Raw genomic sequence first — 20,681 nt, forward strand, 5'->3', positions numbered from 1 at the left:
CTAGTCACCGGCCGCCATCCTGAGAAGGACCCCCTTATCCCCACTCTCTGCCTCCTGCCAGACAGTCAATCTTCTATCCATGCTAATACCTTGCCTCTAACACCATGGGCTCTTATCTTACTGAGTAGCCTCCTGTGCGGCAGGAAGTTGAATCTGCTTTGGCAGGCAGCAGGACCCAAGGCTGCATTTTGCCAACAGCAGCCAAGTGCTGACATATTAAATGTCAGAGGGTAGAAACTCAGCAGCCTCATCACTAGCCATTGTTGGGCTTGCATCTGGAGGATAAGCCACATCGACAGCCAGTGCACTCAGATTTTTATTGGATTCAAATTCCAGCATCTGCCGTGGCGGAATTCAAACCCAGGTCCCTAGACCATTACCCTGGGTCTACGGATTACTAGTCCAGCGACAATACCATTACGCCATTGCCTCTTACATGGGGTTAGGCATGCAGGTACAACTGTTCCTGCTGCACTTCCTGTTAGTGGCAGGAGTTACAGTGCTCTTCTTTAGATAGGTTATAGTACGTCCAGAAGCTTTTTCAAGAACATGGTGGGTACTCTATATTCAAAACATCACCTTTTCTCACGTGTCGGTGCAGACTCGATGGGCCGAAGGGCCTCTTCTGCACTGTGAGATTCTGTGAAACCAAATTGATCTCAATTATTAAAGTCCTGTTTAACTGGATTAATGTATTGTCTTCACGCTGTTCATTTTCAAAAGCTTGGCTTTTTATTTGCGGACATTACTTTGTAGACAACTAGAAGGCAAGGAATAAATTAATGAAAAGACGAAGAATTATAGCTAAAGTAATATTTTGAGGAAGAAAATTTATGAAATGTTAAACTAAGCTTCAATAATTAGAAACCAACTAGTCCAACTGTGACTTTCAGTGGTTAGATTCCAATTGGTTTTTACCCCATTCTTAATTTCCATCTTGGATCATCTGCTACTCTTCCTAAACCTGAACCTTGGAGAAGGTAACTGGTCCCCTTAAGTACAAACTGAATTAATATAAAAATTACAATACTCTTGTGTAATAACTCCCTAGACCATGAAGATAATTTTATTTTAAGTCCAGAACATACCTATCAGAAATGTTGCAGGAAGTAACCTGATAGTCTGTTAAAGAAAGTACACTCTTCCTTGCAGATGTCATGATGCTGGATTATGTGCTCACTCTTACTTCACATGTTGTTGTTATTTTGCTTGGGAACTACTGAATATGGTGCTTTATTTCAGTTTAAAGTAGATTTGAAAAATATCACATTATTAACAATGTAAATGATTAAAGCAACAGCATCTCTCCCACAGGAAAGAAATAGAATCCAGAGTTACTTTGAGTGGACCAGAATTTCATGCTGCCTTGTCCAGAGAGATGGCAAAAGAAGAAGAGAGACACGCTCAGCAATTGAAAGGATATCAAGAAAAAAATGACCTATTAAATCAGCAGTACATTACTTTGGAGGATGAATTTCGCATGGCTCTTACCATTGAAGCAAATCGATTTAAAGAGGTAATTAAAGATCACATATTTTCAGGAAAAGCCATCTACAGCCTTTAAGAATCAGTTAAATTAAGATTTGTTTTTATTGACAACAACCACTGAAACACTTTGTGTTTGACTGTGGTCAAAACATATTGAATTATTTAATTCTATTTCAGACAATTAAGTCTGAAAGATCTTTGGCTATGACTTGTTGGATCAATAAAGTTATACCAATTATTTATATATTAAATTTATAATGTGTATATATAATGTAATGTACATTATTTCAGCTGAAATTTAAAATTAATAAATAACTAGTAACAAACCAAGCAACTACACACACTACTGTTTTAGTATCCTTCAAAACAGCTAAAAGCACAGACAGACTTAGGGATTAAAATAGACAAATCTTTAAAAGGACAGGTTGATCAAAAATACAAGAATCCTAAATTCTATCCGCAGGGGCAAACAGTGTAACTAGGTAACTAGGGAGCAGAAATTTAAGATTGGCATAAAAAGAACAAAGGGGAAAGTTAGTTTTTTTTATGCTGATATCAGAAATAGAGGTAGAAGCAAATCTCAGAGTAACTTTCAAAAAGAAAGTGGATAATTACTTGAGACAGGAAAAGTTAAGAGGTTAAGGGAAAAGGGAAGGGATATGGGACTAAGATAACCCCAGGACCAATTGAAGTTTGAGCTGAGAGAGAAACTGCCTCATGAATTGAAAAACACTCCATATCCATGCTTGTGACTTTGAAATATTGAGTCTGACAGTACAAGCAACAAGTTAAAAAGAGCTGAAAACCATAACTTTGATGAGCAAAAAATGGAAAAAAAAGAGTTATAGTATCTATGACAGCAAATTTTCAGTGACAAAATCACAATAATAACAATGTTGTCACTAATAAAATTAACGAAAGAAAACAGCTCCTTTTATTTCCTGAAGTGCATTTAAACAAAATAAACTCAGAGTCTGTAGCAAAGATGCACAAACAAGCCTTTCAGTCTTGCCCTATGAAGTGTGTATTGTTAATATCACAATATCAATATGGATGAGGAAGGCCTTATGGTTTATTTTAGTTTATGCATCCAATAAATACCCACACTCTCCCTCCATTGCAGCAGTCATTTGTTTCTTAAATTATTCTCAGATTTTTCCCTCAACACTTTTACTGAAGATCCATATCACATATGAATAGATACCTGATATTAATTGTAATTTTTCCTTTACTAATTTGAACCCCATGTCCTATTGTGGCGCTCTGATAGCATGAAGTTTGGATTTATTGCAGATTATGGCTCAGATGGTAGCACTTTCACCACTGAGTCAGAAAACTGTGTTCATATCCCACTCCAAGATTTAAGCACAAGGCTGGCACTATAGTGCAGTGATAATAAAGTGCTGCACTATAGAAGGTGCTGCCTTTAGGATGGGATGTTAAACTAAGCCTTCTCAGATGAACATACAAGATCCCATGGCATTATTTTCAAGAAGAACGGGAGAGTTATCTCTGGTGTCTTGGCCAATACTTGTTCCTCAGTCAACATCACAAAAAACGGTTTATCTGGTTACTGTCACATGGTTGTGGGAGTTTGCTGTTTGCAAATCAGCTCCTGCTTTTCCTACATTACAACAGTGACTATTCTTCAAAATTACTTCATCGCCTGTAAAGCACATTGGAACATCCTGTGATTGTGAAAAGCACTGTATAAAATGCAAATCTTTATTATTCTTTAGAGATTGAAGTAAGTACAATTACCTTTGTTTGATAGTAATCTGTAATCATATATTTCTTGAAAAACACACACAGGTGAAGAGCGGCTTTGATCACGTGACAGCAGAACTAGCAAACTGCAAACAGGCCCTTGCTCAGTCACAGCAGAAGGAGAAACAATCAGGAACTTTGATTCAGGAGTTGACCACCATGGTGAAAGAGCAGAAAGCTAAGATAGCAGAACTGGCAAAATCCAAACAGGAAACAGTTTCAGAACTTAAGGTAAATGAATAATGAATATATTGATATTTAACAGTTGTCATTCTTATAGTATCTCCTGTATTCTCTACTACTGTTGACTGACAACAGTTCTATTTATCTTTGGATAAAGCAAACAGACGTATGGGGAGTATTTTAAGACCCCGCCAGCCAGCGTGCCAGTTCTACACCTGCATCTCCTAGCCCTCACAGAGGATGTGGTGCTGGCCATTTTCGAGATAGCCTTTGCTGAGGCCGTGGCCAGTGGCAGGGCTCAAACCATTGAAAGTATCCTCATACATAATCCTCCTTCTGACATCCCACTTCTCGCCCGTGCGAGAATTACCTCTTCTAATTACAAGTTGCAAAAGATATAAGCATGTACCTCTTGCATTGCCCTTTCCCCTTTTGCCTTTTTTCTTAAGAATTGGTAACCTGGCTAGGCAGTGGAGGAGCACCAAGAATGGAATGATAATGAAGACATAGCACCGTCACTTGTTTCCATACTCCCAACCACCAGCTCAGATATTAACACTGCGGGCAGGATTTTTGTCACATTATGGGGGCAGTTAGTTAGTTAAGCTCCTTTACTGGCCAATTAAGGCCAACTGTCAGAAGCCAGGTAGAATTTTCCCTGTTTTGTCAGGAGCACAGCGGCTGACTGGAGGTTGCCTCCCTCTGGCAGACCAGGCACCAGTGCTCCAGGATGCCTTTGCACACTGTCCGCACCCCTGTTGCCCCAGCTGACATAGACACAGCTGTGACTACATGGTACCCTGTGAGGGTGGTGTTTCTTTCACATTGGTTAAAATTCCTGAGGGAGCACCTCAAAATGGAGGTGCCCTCTCTCTTCCTTAGCTGCAATGGCAGACTACAGCTCCTTCCAAAACAAAAACAGAATTACCTGGAAAAACTCAGCAGGTCTGGCAGCATCGGCGGAGAAGAAAAGAGTTGACGTTTCGAGTCCTCATGACCCTTCGACAGAACTTGCGTTCGAGTCCAAGAAAGAGTTGAAATATAAGCTGGTTTAAGGTGTGTGTGTGGGGGGCGGAGAGATAGAGAGACAAAGAGGTGGAGGGGGGAGGGTTGGGGGGGTGTGGTTGTAGGGACAAACAAGCAGTGATAGAAGCAGATCATCAAAAGATGTCAACGACAATAGTACAATAGAACACATAGGTGTTAAAATTAAAGTTGGTGATATTATCTAAACGAATGTGCTAATTAAGAATGGATGGTAGGGCACTCAAGGTATAGCTCTAGTGGGTTTTTTTTTATATAATGGAAATAGGTGAAATAGGTGGGAAAAGGAAAATCTTTATAATTTATTGGAATAAAATAAAAAAAAGGGGAAGGGGGAAACAGAAAGGGGGTGGGGATGCGGGAGGGAGCTTACGACCTAAAGTTGTTGAATTCAATATTCAGTCCAGAAGGCTGTAAAGTCCCTAGTCGGAAGATGAGGTGTTGTTCCTCCAGTTGCGTTGGGCTTCACTAGAACAATGCAGCAAGCCAAGGACAGACATGTGGGCAAGAGAGCAGGGTGGAGTGTTGAAATGGCAAGCGACAGGGAGGTTTGGGTCATTCTTGCGGACAGACCGCAGGTGTTCTGCAAAGCGGTCGCCCAGTTTACGTTTGGTCTCTCCAATGTAGAGGAGACCACATTGGGAGCAACGGATGCAGTAGACTAAGTTGGGGGAAATGCAAGTGAAATGCTGCTTCACTTGAAAGGAGTGTTTGGGTCCTTGGACGGTGAGGAGAGAGGAAGTGAAGGGGCAGGTATTGCATTTTTTGCGTGGGCATGGGGTGGTGCCATAGGAGGGGGTTGAGGAGTAGGGGGTGATGGAGGAGTGGACCAGGGTGTCCCGGAGGGAGCGATCCCTACGGAATGCCGATAAGGGGGGTGAAGGGAAGATGTGTTTGGTGGTGGCATCATGCTGGAGTTGGCGGAAATGGCGGAGGATGATCCTTTGAATGCGGAGGCTGGTGGGGTGATAAGTGAGGACAAGGGGGACCCTATCATGTTTCTGGGAGGGAGGAGAAGGCGTGAGGGCGGATGCGCGGGAGATGGGCCGGACACGGTTGAGGGCCCTGTCAACGACCGTGGGTGGAAAACCTCGGTTAAGGAAGAAGGAGGACATGTCAGAGGAACTGTTTTTGAATGTAGCATCATCGGAACAGATGCGACGGAGGCGAAGGAACTGAGAGAATGGGATGGAGTCCTTACAGGAAGCAGGGTGTGAGGAGCTGTAGTCGAGATAGCTGTGGGAGTTGGTGGGTTTGTAATGGATATTGGTGGACAGTCTATCACCAGAGATTGAGACAGAGAGGTCAAGGAAGGGAAGGGAAGTGTCAGAGATGGACCACGTGAAAATGATGGAGGGGTGGAGATTGGAAGCAAAATTAATAAATTTTTCCAAGTCCTGACGAGAGCATGAAGCGGCACCGAAGTAATCATCGATGTACCGGAGAAAGAGTTGTGGAAGGGGGCCGGAGTAGGACTGCAACAAGGAATGTTCCACATACCCCATAAAGAGACAGGCATAGCTGGGGCCCATGCGGGTACCCATAGCCACACCTTTTATTTGGAGGAAGTGAGAGGAGTTGAAGGAGAAATTGTTCAGTGTGAGAACAAGTTCAGCCAGATGGAGGAGAGTAGTGGTGGATGGGGATTGTTCAGGCCTCTGTTCGAGGAAGAAGCTAAGGGCCCTCAGACCATCCTGGTGGGGGATGGAGGTGTAGAGGGATTGGACGTCCATGGTGAAGAGGAAGCGGTTGGGGGCCAGGGAACTGGAAATTGTTGATGTGACGTAAGGTGTCAGAGGAATCACGGATGTAGGTGGGAAGGGACTGGACAAGGGGAGAGAGAAGGGAGTCAAGATAACGAGAAATGAGTTCTGTGGGGCAGGAGCAAGCTGAGACAATCGGTCTACCGGGGCAGTTCTGTTTGTGGATTTTGGGTAGGAGATAGAAGCGGGCCGTCCGAGGTTGGGCGACTATCAGGTTGGAAGCTGTGGGAGGGAGATCCCCAGAGGAGATGAGGTCACTGACAGTCCTGGAAACAATGGCTTGATGTTCAGTGGTGGGGTCATGGTCCAGGAAGAGGTAGGAGGAAGTGTCTGCGAGTTGACGCTCAGCCTCCGCGAGGTAGAGGTCAGTGCGCCAGACAACAACAGCACCACCCTTGTCAGCGGGTTTGATGACAATGTCAGGGTTGGACCTGAGAGAATGGAGTGCAGTAAGTTCAGAGAGAGACAGGTTAGAATGGGTGAGAGGAGCAGAGAAATTGAGACGACTAATGTCGCGCCGACAGTTCTCAATGAAAAGATCGAGAGAAGGTAAGAATCCAGAGGGAGGGGTCCAGGTGGAGGGAGAATATTGGAGATGGGTAAAAGGATCCGTTGAACTGGGAGAGGACTCCTGCCCAAAGAATTGAGCCTGGAGACGAAGACGGCGGAAGAAGAGTTCAGTATCATGCCGAGCCCGAAATTCATTGAGGTGAGGGCGTAAGGGTATGAAACTAAGTCCTTTGCTGAGCACTGAACGTTCAGCATCGGAGAGGGGAAGGTCAAGGGGTATAGTGAATACACGGCTGGGGTTGGGATTGGAAGAAAGGGTGGGGACGGAGGAACAGGCAGGGGTGGGGGGTCCTAGATGGGTGTTGGTGTCGATGAGTTGTTGTAGCTTGCGTTCCTTAGCACTTGAGAGAAAGAGAAAAAGTTTCTTGTTGAGGCGTCGGATGAGCCGAAGGATAAAATGAAACTGGGGGCATGCGCAGCTTTGAAAAAGGGTACGGCGGTGCTGCTGGAGGGAGAGGTCGAGTGTGTTCATATGGCGGCGCATGGCACTGAGTGTGGATTTCAGAATGTGACGGGAACAGCAGTCCGAGAAACGTTTTATGTCCCGGAGATACCTGTAATCTTAGGTGGGTTCGAAACATGAGGGGTGGAATTTCAGTTGAAATCCACGTGGGGTAAGTCGGAGACGGAGACAGTCACTGAGAAAGGAGATATGGCTGTGAAAGCGGGTTTTAGTAAACACCTTGTCAAACACTAGGAGGGAAATGGAAAGCAAAGAAGGTGAGCAAGACAACAGAGAGATACGGAAATCTTGTCGCAGAGAGGAACAGAACTTCCTCAAGGAGGTAGGCATTTCTTGAAGAGCAGTGGCAGTCAATTAAACACAGAGATAAAAACAAAAAAACTGCGGATGCTGTAAATCCAAAACAAAAACAGAATTACCTGGAAAAACTCAGCAGGTCTGGCAGCATCGGCGGAGAAGAAAAGAGTTGACGTTTCGAGTCCTCATGACCCTTCGACAGAACTTGCGTTCGAGTCCAAGAAAGAGTTGAAATATAAGCTGGTTTAAGGTGTGTGTGTGGGGGGCGGAGAGATAGAGAGACAAAGAGGTGGAGGGGGGGGGGGTGTTGGGGGGGTGTGGTTGTAGGGACAAACAAGCAGTGATAGAAGCAGATCATCAAAAGATGTCAACGACAATAGTACAATAGAACACATAGGTGTTAAAATTAAAGTTGGTGATATTATCTAAACGAATGTGCTAATTAAGAATGGATGGTAGGGCACTCAAGGTATAGCTCTAGTGGGTTTTTTTTATATATAATGGAAATAGGTGAAATAGGTGGGAAAAGGAAAATCTTTATAATTTATTGGCATAAAATAAAAAAAAGGGGAAGGGGGAAACAGAAAGGGGGTGGGGATGGGGGAGGGAGCTTACGACCTAAAGTTGTTGAATTCAATATTCAGTCCAGAGGCTGTAAAGTCCCTAGTCGGAAGATGAGGTGTTGTTCCTCCAGTTTGCGTTGGGCTTCACTGGAACAATGCAGCAAGCCAAGGACAGACATGTGGGCAAGAGAGCAGGGTGGAGTGTTGAAATGGCAAGCGACAGGGAGGTTTGGGTCATTCTTGCGGACAGACCGCAGGTGTTCTGCAAAGCGGTCGCCCAGTTTACGTTTGGTCTCTCCAATGTAGAGGAGACCACATTGGGAGCAACGGATGCAGTAGACTAAGTTGGGGGAAATGCAAGTGAAATGCTTCAAATAGAACTGCCCCGGTAGACCGATTGTCTCAGCTTGCTCCTGCCCCACAGAACTCATTTCTCGTTATCTTGACTCCCTTCTCTCTCCCCTTGTCCAGTCCCTTCCCACCTACATCCGTGATTCCTCTGACACCTTACGTCACATCAACAATTTCCAGTTCCCTGGCCCCAACCGCTTCCTCTTCACCATGGACGTCCAATCCCTCTACACCTCCATCCCCCACCAGGATGGTCTGAGGGCCCTTAGCTTCTTCCTCGAACAGAGGCCCGAACAATCCCCATCCACCACTACTCTCCTCCGTCTGGCTGAACTTGTTCTCACACTGAACAATTTCTCCTTCAACTCCTCTCACTTCCTCCAAATAAAAGTTGTGGCTATGGGTACCCGCATGGGCCCCAGCTATGCCTGTCTCTTTATGGGGTATGTGGAACATTCCTTGTTGCAGTCCTACTCCGGCCCCCTTCCACAACTCTTTCTCCGGTACATCGATGATTACTTCGGTGCCGCTTCATGCTCTCGTCAGGACTTGGAAAAATTTATTAATTTTGCTTCCAATCTCCACCCCTCCATCATTTTCACGTGGTCCATCTCTGACACTTCCCTTCCCTTCCTTGACCTCTCTGTCTCAATCTCTGGTGATAGACTGTCCACCAATATCCATTACAAACCCACCAACTCCCACAGCTATCTCGACTACAGCTCCTCACACCCTGCTTCCTGTAAGGACTCCATCCCATTCTCTCAGTTCCTTCGCCTCCGTCGCATCTGTTCCGATGATGCTACATTCAAAAACAGTTCCTCTGACATGTCCTCCTTCTTCCTTAACCGAGGTTTTCCACCCACGGTCGTTGACAGGGCCCTCAACCGTGTCCGGCCCATCTCCCGCGCATCCGCCCTCACGCCTTCTCTTCCCTTCCAGAAACATGATAGGGTCCCCCTTGTCCTCACTTATCACCCCACCAGCCTCCGCATTCAAAGGATCATCCTCCGCCATTTCCGCCAACTCCAGCATGATGCCACCACCAAACACATCTTCCCTTCACCCCCCTTATCGGCATTCCGTAGGGATCGCTCCCTCCGGGACACCCTGGTCCACTCCTCCATCACCCCCTACTCCTCAACCCCCTCCTATGGCACCACCCCATGCCCACGCAAAAAATGCAATACCTGCCCCTTCACTTCCTCTCTCCTCACCGTCCAAGGACCCAAACACTCCTTTCAAGTGAAGCAGCATTTCACTTGCATTTCCCCCAACTTAGTCTACTGCATCCGTTGCTCCCAATGTGGTCTCCTCTACATTGGAGAGACCAAACGTAAACTGGGCGACCGCTTTGCAGAACACCTGCGGTCTGTCCGCAAGAATGACCCAAACCTCCCTGTCGCTTGCCATTTCAACACTCCACCCTGCTCTCTTGCCCACATGTCTGTCCTTGGCTTGCTGCATTGTTCCAGTGAAGCCCAACGCAAACTGGAGGAACAACACCTCATCTTCCGACTAGGGACTTTACAGCCTTCTGGACTGAATATTGAATTCAACAACTTTAGGTCGTAAGCTCCCTCCCCCATCCCCACCCCCTTTCTGTTTCCCCCTTCCCCTTTTTTTTTATTTTATTCCAATAAATTATAAAGATTTTCCTTTTCCCACCTATTTCACCTATTTCCATTATATAAAAAAAAACCCACTAGAGCTATACCTTGAGTGCCCTACCATCCATTCTTAATTAGCACATTCGTTTAGATAATATCACCAACTTTAATTTTAACACCTATGTGTTCTATTGTACTATTGTCGTTGACATCTTTTGATGATCTGCTTCTATCACTGCTTGTTTGTCCCTACAACCACACCTCCCCAACCCCCCCCCCTCCACCTCTTTGTCTCTCTATCTCTCCGCCCCCCACACACACACCTTAAACCAGCTTATATTTCAACTCTTTCTTGGACTCGAACGCAAGTTTTGTCGAAGGGTCATGAGGACTCGAAACGTCAACTCTTTTCTTCTCCGCCGATGCTGCCAGACCTGCTGAGTTTTTCCAGGTAATTCTGTTTTTGTTTTGGATTTCCAGCATCTGCAGTTTTTTTGTTTTTATTTACAGCTCCTTCCATGCTGGAAGGCCTCCTATCAGTCCTCCAGCCTTGAGAGTCTGCCCATCATCCTTAATTGGACAGCAAGTGTGCTCTCTGGACCTAAGTTCAAGCAAAATCACCGTTGGGTGCCTGCCCCCACATAATGCAGGGTCATGGCTCCCATTTTGACCCCAGCACTAAATTCCTGACCCAAATCGCAAAACCCTGCCTGTGTGTATCGAGGATAGCATAGAGATGGGATGGTGGTGAGACACTGGGCACAGGTTCACCGCAGAGAACTCATTTGAGGACTACAATGGGCACAGACTAAGAAGGTTGATGGGTATACACAATAAAACTTTGCTGCATTTAGAAATCTGTCAGAAAGCCTGTGTTCAATATCAACGAGCATGGCAGCATCCAGCAGCAATTTGGCACAAAGTTTTGCACAGAACTTGGAGCCCATCTTTTATTTGCAATACAAGCAGCAGCCATTCAACAGCTGATGTTACAGTAAAAGCTCATAATGCTGTCTGCAAAGCCAGCTTGGTAGGGAAAGTCCCATTCCTCTATCACCCCTCTATTTTCAGTCCTACTTTGGCTCCCGGTCAGGCAGTGTCTTGATTTCAAAATTCTCATCCTTGTTCAAATTCCTCCAGGGCCTTGCCTCTCCCTATCTCAATAATCTCTTATGGCCCCAAAACCTCCTGAGATATCAATGCTCCTCTAACTCTAACGTCTTGTGCATTCCCCATTTTAATTGTGCCACCATTGGTGGCTGTGTCTTCAGTTGCCTAGGCCCCAAGCTCAGGAATCCCCCCTACACCTCTCCGCGTCTCAATTTTGCTTTCCTCCTTTAAGACACTTGTTGAAACCTATTCATTGACCAAACTTTTGGCCATCTGACCTAATAATTCCTTATGTGGTACAGTGTAATATTTTGTTTTATAATGGTCCTGAGAAGCGCCTTGGGCTGTCTTTTTACTTTAAAGGTACTATATAAAAATAAGTTGTTGTTGCTGTCATGCAAGCTCAGATTGGTGCCATCATGGCTGTAGATTACAGAGTGCAAAGGGTTTGCAGAGTGTCACAACAGTCAAGCAACCTGACCTCCAGCAAATTATGTGGATTGCATGGGGTGAGTGGCAATAGCTCCATGAAACGTGAATCTGTTGACCTTTCAGGATGACACCATTCTTCCACCTACCTCTGACACACTGCCGGTGTCATTGGAAATGACTGTCAGCCAGCCAACTCAGTCTGTGGCTGCTCATGTCAAGATGGCATAGTCCACACCAGAGACATGAGTGGTATTGTCAGTGGGATGGCCCTTGCCACACAGTAGCCACCCTTTTGTTTGCATGAGGGCTCGTAGTATGCAGACAGCACAGCAACTGCCATAGAATGAAGGCATCAGGACTGCTACCAGGATACTGAGCATAGACCTGCATGGTGCACAGCCTATGGTTACACACCAAATAGACATTGAGAGTGGAGAAACTGTTTCAGTTCCAGTGTATGGCATAGTTAACATGAGGCCCATGCAAAGCGATGTGCTGCAGTAGATGTCATTGGAAAGCCTGAAGTCCTAGTAAAGTTGGTTTCATGTTCTGTCTGCTGACTCTGGCAAAAGAGAATAAAATGCAGTTGGCTTTCTTTGAACAAAGAGCCCCAGTGACCTCCCTAATGCAAGACTGTATGGCAAATATCGCCAGCTTCAGCTTGGAAGGATTAAAGTTCATCACCATAGTCACTTGCATTGAAATAGCCTGTAGGTAAAGATGTGCTGACTTTGGGATTCTGCTGATAGCAATGTCAATCCCCTCAGATAACCAGCCTTTCATATCTGTAGTGGAGCACAGCATTGAAGCTCATGAAGTTAACTGGCCCTGTTTGAGTCGAGAGGCAGATGGAAAGAACATGTTTTGAACAGTTTGTTGGGGGGGATGTGGGGGTTCTATTATCAAGAGTTGTGAGTTCCATATAGCGAAATCTACACCTTGCTCATGTGTTTTCTCTGAACTCTTCCCTTGCCAGATGAACCTGTAATGCTTTTCATTCAGTGATCCACTCGCTGAGCCTGTTCTCCTGTGGGGAAGCTGTGTCAATGTTCAGCCGATCAAGTTCCATGTCGATCACGCTGCCTTGTGCACATTGTCGACCAGCTGCAAGTTGTCAATCCCATGTGCATGGTCCTGATATTCTAGCTTTCTAATCAAAGAGTTGGCATCTTCTTTCTTTTCATTTGTTTGTCTGGTGCGATGGATTCCGTCAACTTGCTAAGTTGAGCTAAGAGACTCTAAGCTCCAAGCACCCATTGAAACAATGAACCTTGGCAGGTCAGCACCTTAATAGTCGGAGCTGCCTGACTTGAGGTGGGTGGTGGCTGACCAGTGGGATATGATGGTCCTTCCCACCATCATTGACAGCCCGTGACACCTGTTCTCTATGCCAATCAATTTGGGCTTGTCACTGTCAACTTGTGTTAATGTTCTGCAGAGGAACCGGACTGCCCTCTCCAGGGCACAAGCCCGGGCAAAATTTATGGAGACCCTGGCTGCCAAATGTCAGAATCCCCCTCTCAGTCTCCCCAGTTGAGTCCCAAGGAATGCAAAGCACTGTTTGGCACCGGCTTGGTTACAGGCGTTAACGGAAAGATGACACATTTAGACATCAGTCTGCTTTTGAGCTCCACTCCAGATTTTTAGTCAGGGTTTACTCCCTTAGTCTTCAACTTTCCCGAAGTATCCACAAGGCAGTGGAGCTTTTCGCCCATGGCTGGGAGTTTCATTCATGAGTGTCCAGTTGTGTCCATATGCCAGTGGGCCTGCATACTTAATGTCTGGGCCAAACCTCCACATTCCTCTGAAGCTTTAACCTGAGGCCACAAGAAACCCAGTGTGTTTGTGTCACAACAAATAGGCACAGCTGAGGTCTTGCTGATGGAGAGACTGTGTACTGGCAGGGGGAGAGCTTTGTCTATTGATGCTTAATTTGAATAATGGGTTTTAAAATTGCTTCTGAATTGCATTTTTTGGACTATTAGCATCTAGATATATTTTTTACAGTCAATGAGATATCTTATAACAGCCAGTGTTTCCATTCATGATATATTTGGAGCTGATTTATTCATGTGTGAATGTTGCAAATACAACATTACATGCATAAAGCAAGAATTTAAGTTTTCATCACACAAATGGTCTATTTCTGGACAATGTAGAGCTGTTATGGTCCCATTCTGAGTTACTGTATCCTGGACATAATGCTAAAATTTATTTTCAATTTACAAAATTAGTTGTATCCTAATTAGTTTCAATTTCATCCCATGGTTAACTTTGACCAGGAAAATCACATTTAAAATGCATTGAGTTCATTATTTTTAGCAGTAATGTGAGTATGGAGTCATATTTACACATTGGTTATATTGCTGTAAAATTCAAGCATTACCCCAAGCACAAATGTGAGCTCTGCTCCCTGACTTCTAACTGCTGGTAAGATTTTAATAGTCGTAAAAGGCTGAGAGGCTAGATTATTCAAATTTAGCAACAAAATAGCATGTGGGATTTTTATTTTTACTTCTAAACCTTGCCTACTTTGGTGTTATATTTAAACTGATTACCATCAGTGCTTCTTAGAGACTGCCGTTCCCAACAGTCTCTCAGCCAGCACAGATTTGAGCACTGCTCCAAATTTATCAGATGTACATTGAAACATGACATTGACTCGCAAGTAGATATGGCATTAGCCCAACAATTACTGCATAAATCAGCATTAACATTCTAGAAATGTTCTTCATTCTGGGCCAGATTATTGTCAACAGAGTAGCGATACTCAGCATTTTCATTTATTCCTGTCAGAAGTGAAACTGCCTAATAATTATGATACCAGAATAGCAACAGTGAGTTTAAAGCCTGCTGTGACATGTTGTGAAATGGAAAGCAATAAGTCTGGAAATTTATGGCTAGTATCAGAAAATGCAGGTGAAATCTATTGTTTCATGGCTAAAATCCCACTTGTTCTCTAATGTCTGAGGGGCAGCAAACCTGCCACCGCTCTGCAATCTGGACTGCATATAATTCCAACCCCCCAGTATGTGGTTGACTCAATGCCCTCGAGGAAACTAAGGGCAGGTAATTGCCCAGACCTGAAGAATAGAAAAATCTACTGCTCTTTCCTACAATTACAGTTTAAATAAGAACAGAGTTATAAAGAGCATGTTGCTTGCAGGAGCTCTTTCTTGATTAAAAATGATTTTTCCTCTGGTCTGTCAACCATGGCTCAGTTAGTAGCACTTTCACCTCTGAGTGAAAAGATTGCATTCAAGTTCCACTCCAGAGCACAAAAATCTTGGTTGACACTGCAATGCAGTACTGAGGGAGTGCTGCATTGTCATAGCCACCATCTTCCGGATGAGCGTTAAACCGAAGCACCATCTGCTCTTTTACGCGGGCATACAATATCCCATGACACCATTTTGATGAAGAGCAGGGAAGTTAACTCCAGTGTCTTGGCCAATATAATCCCTTAAGCACTATCATTAAAAAAACAGATCAGCAGCTCATTATTATATTGCTGTTATGGGTGCTTGCTGTACGCTAATTTCTTTCTCTTCTCCACCTCCTGTTTTGAAGGCAATAGTCTATATATTATTAACCATGGTGTAAGGAGCTCACCTGTTCCTACGCCCCTATCATTGATCAATCTTTGTCATTTCTACTGCCAACTTCAGCAGTAAGCTGCTCCTTTGACGAGACTTGCCTTGTTAGCTGTTCCCTGGAACTTTATAATTCGCAATGCAATTTTTTTCTCCCTTCTGTACAGAATAGTGAGATCAGGAACTCACAATCAAAGAATATAGAGACAAGCCCTTATACGCCACTCTTTGTTCATCAAACTAACACTCCACGTACATTACAAATTATAGCTCATTTAATAATTATATTACATAGGATTCCATAGGACATATGGCACAGAAACAGGCAATTTGACCTGCTCCATTCAAGCTTCCTCCCATCTTTCCTCAGCTAAATCTATCACCGTAATTCTCTATTCCCTTCCCCTCGTGTTTGTCTAGCTTCCCCTTAAATACATCTATACTATTTGTTCCAACCACTCCCTGCAATGGCAAGTGTAGGGGCATGGTAGTGTGGCCATGGGGTCTATGGTGCTGGACTTAGGTTCTAGTCTGTTGGTGGTGTGGGTTCAAATCCCATCATTGGTAAAGTTGCATTTTGTTTACCTTACACTTGAGCAAATACCTTTTAAATCAGTGCAATCGTGAGATTATTGGCTCAGAAAATCTAGATATAGAATCAGTCTGGGCGGAGCTAAGAAGCAACAAGGGGCAGAAAACATTAGTGGGAGTTGTCTATAGGCCTCCAAATAGTAGTGGTAAGGCAAGGGACGGCATTAAACAGGAAATTAGAAATGCATGTAACAAGGGTGCTACAGTAATCATAGGTGACTTTAATCTGCATATAGACTGGGCAAACCAAATTAGTAATAATACTGTGGCGGGTGAATTCCTGGAGTGTGTACGAGATGACCAGTATGCCAAGGGACCAACTAGGGAATAAGCTGTCCTAGATTTGTTAATATGCAATGAGAAGGGGTTAATTAATAATCTTGTGTGGGGTCCTTTAGGGAACAGTGACCATAACGTGATAGAATTCTTCATTAGGATGGAAAGTGAAGTAGTCCAATCCGAAACTAGGATCCTAAATCTAAACAAAGGAAACTATAAAAGTTTGAAGCGTGAGTTGGCTAAGATAGATTGGAGATCTTCATTAAAAGGCAATGGATAGGCAATTGCTAATATTTAAGGAATGAATGTGTGCATTGCAGCAGTTATACTTTCCTTTCTGGCTCAAAAGCACAACAGGAAAAGGGGCCCAACCATGGCTAACAAAAGATATTAAGGACAGTATTAGATCCAAGGAGGAATCGTATAAAGTGGCTAGAAAAAGTAGCAAGCCTGACGATTGGGAGCAGTTTAGAATTCAGCAAAAGAGGACCAAGAGATTGATTAAGAGGGGAAAAATAGAGTATGAGAGTAAACTTGCAAGGAACATAAAAGCAGATTATAATAGCTTCTATTAAGTATGTAAAAATAAAAAGATTAGTGAAGATAAGTGTAGGTCCTTTACAGTCTGAAATGGGAGAACCTATAATAAAAAACAAGGAAATGACGGAGCAATTAAACAACTACTTTAGTTCTTTCTTTGCGGAGGAAGACACAAATAACTTTCCAGAAATGCTAGGGAACCAAGGGTCAAGTGAGAAGGAGGAATTGAAGGAAATTAGTCTTAGTAAAAAAATAGTACTGGAGAAATTAATGGGACTAAAAGCTGATAAATCCCCAGGGCCTGATAATCTACATTCCAGGGCACTAAAGGAGGTGACCATGGAAATGGTGGATGTGTTGGTTGACATCTTACAGAATCTACAGAATTTTGGAACCGTCCTGGTAGATTGGAGGGTGGAAAATATAACCCCACTATTTAAAAAAGGAGGGAGGGAGAAAACAGGGAATTACAGACCGGTTGGCCCAACATCAGTAGTAGGGAAAATGCTAGAGTCTATAATAAAGGATGTGATAACAGACACTTAGAAAATATCAATGGTATTAGACAAAGTCAACATGGATTTATGAAAGGGAAATCATGTTTGACAAATCTACTGGAGTATTTTTAGAGAGTAACTAGCAGAATAGATAAGGAAGGACCAGTGGATGTGGTGTATTTGGATTTTCAGAAAGCTTTTGATAAAGTCCCACATAAGAGGTTAGTGTGTAAAATTAAAGCACAGGGATTGGGGGTAATATATTGGCATGGATTGAGAATTGGTTTGCAGACAGGAAACAGAGAGTAAGAATAAATGGGTCTTTTTTGAAGTAGCAGGCAGTGACTAGTGGGGTACCACAAGGATCACTGCTTTAGCAACAATTATTCATAATATATATCAATGATTTAGATGAGGGAGCCAAATGTGATATTTCAAAGTTTGCTGACGACATGAAACTTGGTGGAAATGTGAGTGGTGAGGAGTATATTAAGAGGCTTCAAGGTGATTTAGACAGGTTGAGTGAGTGGGCAAATACATGGCAGATGCAGTATGTGGATAAATATGAAGTTATCCACTTTGGAAAGAAAAGTAGAATGGCAGAGTATTATATAAATGCTGATAGATTGGGAAATGTTGATGTACAAATGGACCTGGGTGTCCTTGTACAGCAATCACTGAAAGCAAACATGCAAGCAGTTAAGAAGGCAAAGATATCTTAGCTTTCATTGTGAGAGAACTTGAGTACAGAAGCAAGGATGTCATACTGCAGATGTACAGGGCCTTGGTGAGACTACACCTGGAGCTTGTGAACAGTTTTGGTCTCCTTACCTAAGAAAGGATCTACTTGCCATAGAGGGAGTGCAGTGAAGGTTCACCAGACTGATTCCTGGGATGGGAGGATTGTATGAGGAGAGATTGAGTTGACTAGTCTGGTGTTCACTGGAGTTTAGAAGAATGTGAGGGGATTTCATTGAAATGTATAAAATTCTGACAAAGATGGACAGACTGGATGCAGGGATGATGTTTCCTCTGGCTGGGGGAATCTAGAACAAAGGGTCACAGTCTCAAGATTGGTAGGCCAATTAGGACCAAGATGAGGAGAGACTTCTTCATTCAGAGGGTGGTGAACCTGTGGAATTCTCTACCACAGAAGGCTGCGGAGGTCAAGCCAGTGAATATATTTAAGAAGGAAATAGATAGATTTCTAGACTCTAAAGGCATCAAGGGGTATGGGGAGAGAGCGGGAGTAAGGCGTTGAGAGAGTGGATCAGCCATGATCATATTGAATGGCAGAGCAGGCTCGAAGGGCCGAATGACCTACTCCTGCTCCTATTTTCTATGTTAAGTTCCCCATTCTCACCACTCCTTGGGTAAAGAAGTTTTTTCTCAATTCTCTAATTTCTTGATGACTATTTTATTTTGCTGGCTTCTAGGTATGCTCTTCCCCACCAGATGAAACATTCTCCCTCTATCCACTCTGTCAAAACCTTTCATAATTTTAAATATCTGCATTAAGTCATCCTGCAGTCTTCTCCTTTCAAGAGGAAAGTGACCCAGCCTTTCCTGATATGTATACCATGCATTTCTGGTGGCATCCTTGTAAATCTTCTCTTCACCCTCTCCAGTACCTTATATCCATTTTATAATATGGCAACCAGAACTGCGTGCAGCACTCTAATAGTGGTCCAACCAAGGTTCAATACAGGTTTAGCTTAGCTTCCCTACTTTTCAATTCCATCCCTCTAGAAATAAAACCTAGTGCTTGGTTTCCTTGTTAATAGTCTTGCTAACCTGTGGCACAACTTTTAGTGATTGGTATATTTCTATTCTGAGATTCCTTTGTTCCTCTACACCAACTAGATTTGCATCTTTCAAGTAATAAATGACTTCTCTAGTCTTCCTACCAATATGTAGTCCCTCACATTTATCGGTATTGAAACCCATTTGCCAATTATTTCCCATTCCCCAAGTTTATTAATGCCCTCCTGTAATTTGTTGCCATCCTCCTTCGTATTGACTATTCTCCCTTTATCATCTTTAAATTTGATTAGTTCATTCAATACATCTTTTTATTTTAAATGCACTCATCTCATTGCTCATCTCATCATTTAATGTCACGTTTACCTGTTCCATAATTAGAATTACCTGTAATATTATCCTGTCTACCCCTTAATGGTCCAACTCCCATCACAGCCTTCTTTTTATTATTTATGTGCCTGTAAAATATTTTACTATTCTGTTTTATGTTCCTTGATAATTTAATTTCATTGTTCCACTTTGCTTTCCTAATTATTTTTTCACTATTCTGCCCATTCTTCAAATTACTGAGGTTGATGTTTGTTATCCCTCTCTCATCCAAGACTCCTCCCTCCACAATATCTTAACCTCCAAGTCACCATGAAATTTGCTAATACATTTAATAATTATACAAGTACAGCATTTGAAAAAACGGTCATGTAAATTATCTTCCGAAAGAAAGAATGATTATCTTTGTGTGAGGCATGACAGATTGCAAATATGGCAATCTCTAATGCAATTTGTAATGCTATAATATTTTGCATATCTGTAAACAGGATGAAAAGAGAGTTTAATGTATAAAATTGCAGCTGTCATTATTATACGGTCAGAACTAAACTGCTCCCTTGAGATGGCTAATGAAGAATCATGGGTTAAGGTTTGGCTTGGTTCATAATTATTAGTCAATTGATGAGCAGCAAAGCAATTTAGTCATACAGCCTTGCAATACAAACTACAAACAAACGCAAGGTCACATTACTGTCACCATTCATAATTCATCTTGGAACTCCTGTGTGCACACTGAACATCTGTTCGTAGACTTCAATGTGATACAGTCATCAAACAGAAACTAGGGGTGGAATTTTCCGTACCTGCTGGCAGCGGGTGTGATAGGTGGTGGGTGCAGACAATATGACACGACCTGGTTCACGACGGTGGGAAGGCAGATTGTGATTGTCCGCTCAGCCTGCCAATGGCAGGCTGCATTTCCTGCCAATGGTCAGCGGGGAGCTCATTGTAATACATCAGCATTTCATTAAAAGGCCATCTTGTCAGGTTGTGGACTCCCGCCGAATCGTCCGTCCATGTCGGCGGGTAAGCACATCAGCATGCTTCACAACAGCACGCTGGTGACCTGCTCTTGGCAGCCTTCACTTTGGGGGAGCTGAGGTGAGTGAGCATCATCGTTTTCCACAGCTCACCAGGGTTGCCTGTTGCTTTGCAGGCTTCATGGGTGCAGGGGGGCCGGGATGAACTGCCTCCCTGCCTCTGAGGCATCTGTTTTTGGGGGGGGGGAGGGGTGTCCGGGATCAACTGCTGCCCAGCCTTGGAGGCGACTGTTGCTGTTGTCGGAGGGTGTGGGGGGAGACACTGCTGCTCTGGCATTGGATCCCACGCACAAGAAATCGATGTAGGGGCAGGGTAGGCGAGGGAAATGGCCACGCAGTGGGGACACCTGTATAAACTGACCATTCCTTTGCAACTGAGACAGTTCAGACACAACCACAATGATATGATTGG

The 20,681-nt window shown here is 43.7% G+C and overlaps 1 protein-coding gene across 7 annotated transcripts in view; it reads left to right on the forward strand.

Moving 5' to 3' along the window:
• lrrcc1 (leucine rich repeat and coiled-coil centrosomal protein 1) overlaps nt 1-20,681 on the forward strand; it is a 231,029-nt gene that overhangs the window by 140,533 nt on the left and 69,815 nt on the right. For all 7 annotated transcript variants that reach the window (XR_005943299.1, XM_041189511.1, XM_041189512.1 and 4 more), the window contains 2 exons: nt 1,315-1,516; nt 3,301-3,486. Coding sequence is in view for 6 of the 7 variants with exons in the window: in XM_041189511.1 (XP_041045445.1) it covers nt 1,315-1,516; nt 3,301-3,486 (388 nt within the window). In the remaining variant the exon portion in view is untranslated. The remainder of the gene's footprint in view (nt 1-1,314; nt 1,517-3,300; nt 3,487-20,681) is intronic.

Source organism: Carcharodon carcharias, chromosome 6, assembly GCF_017639515.1.
Source record: "Carcharodon carcharias isolate sCarCar2 chromosome 6, sCarCar2.pri, whole genome shotgun sequence".
Taxonomy (NCBI): domain Eukaryota; kingdom Metazoa; phylum Chordata; class Chondrichthyes; order Lamniformes; family Lamnidae; genus Carcharodon; species Carcharodon carcharias.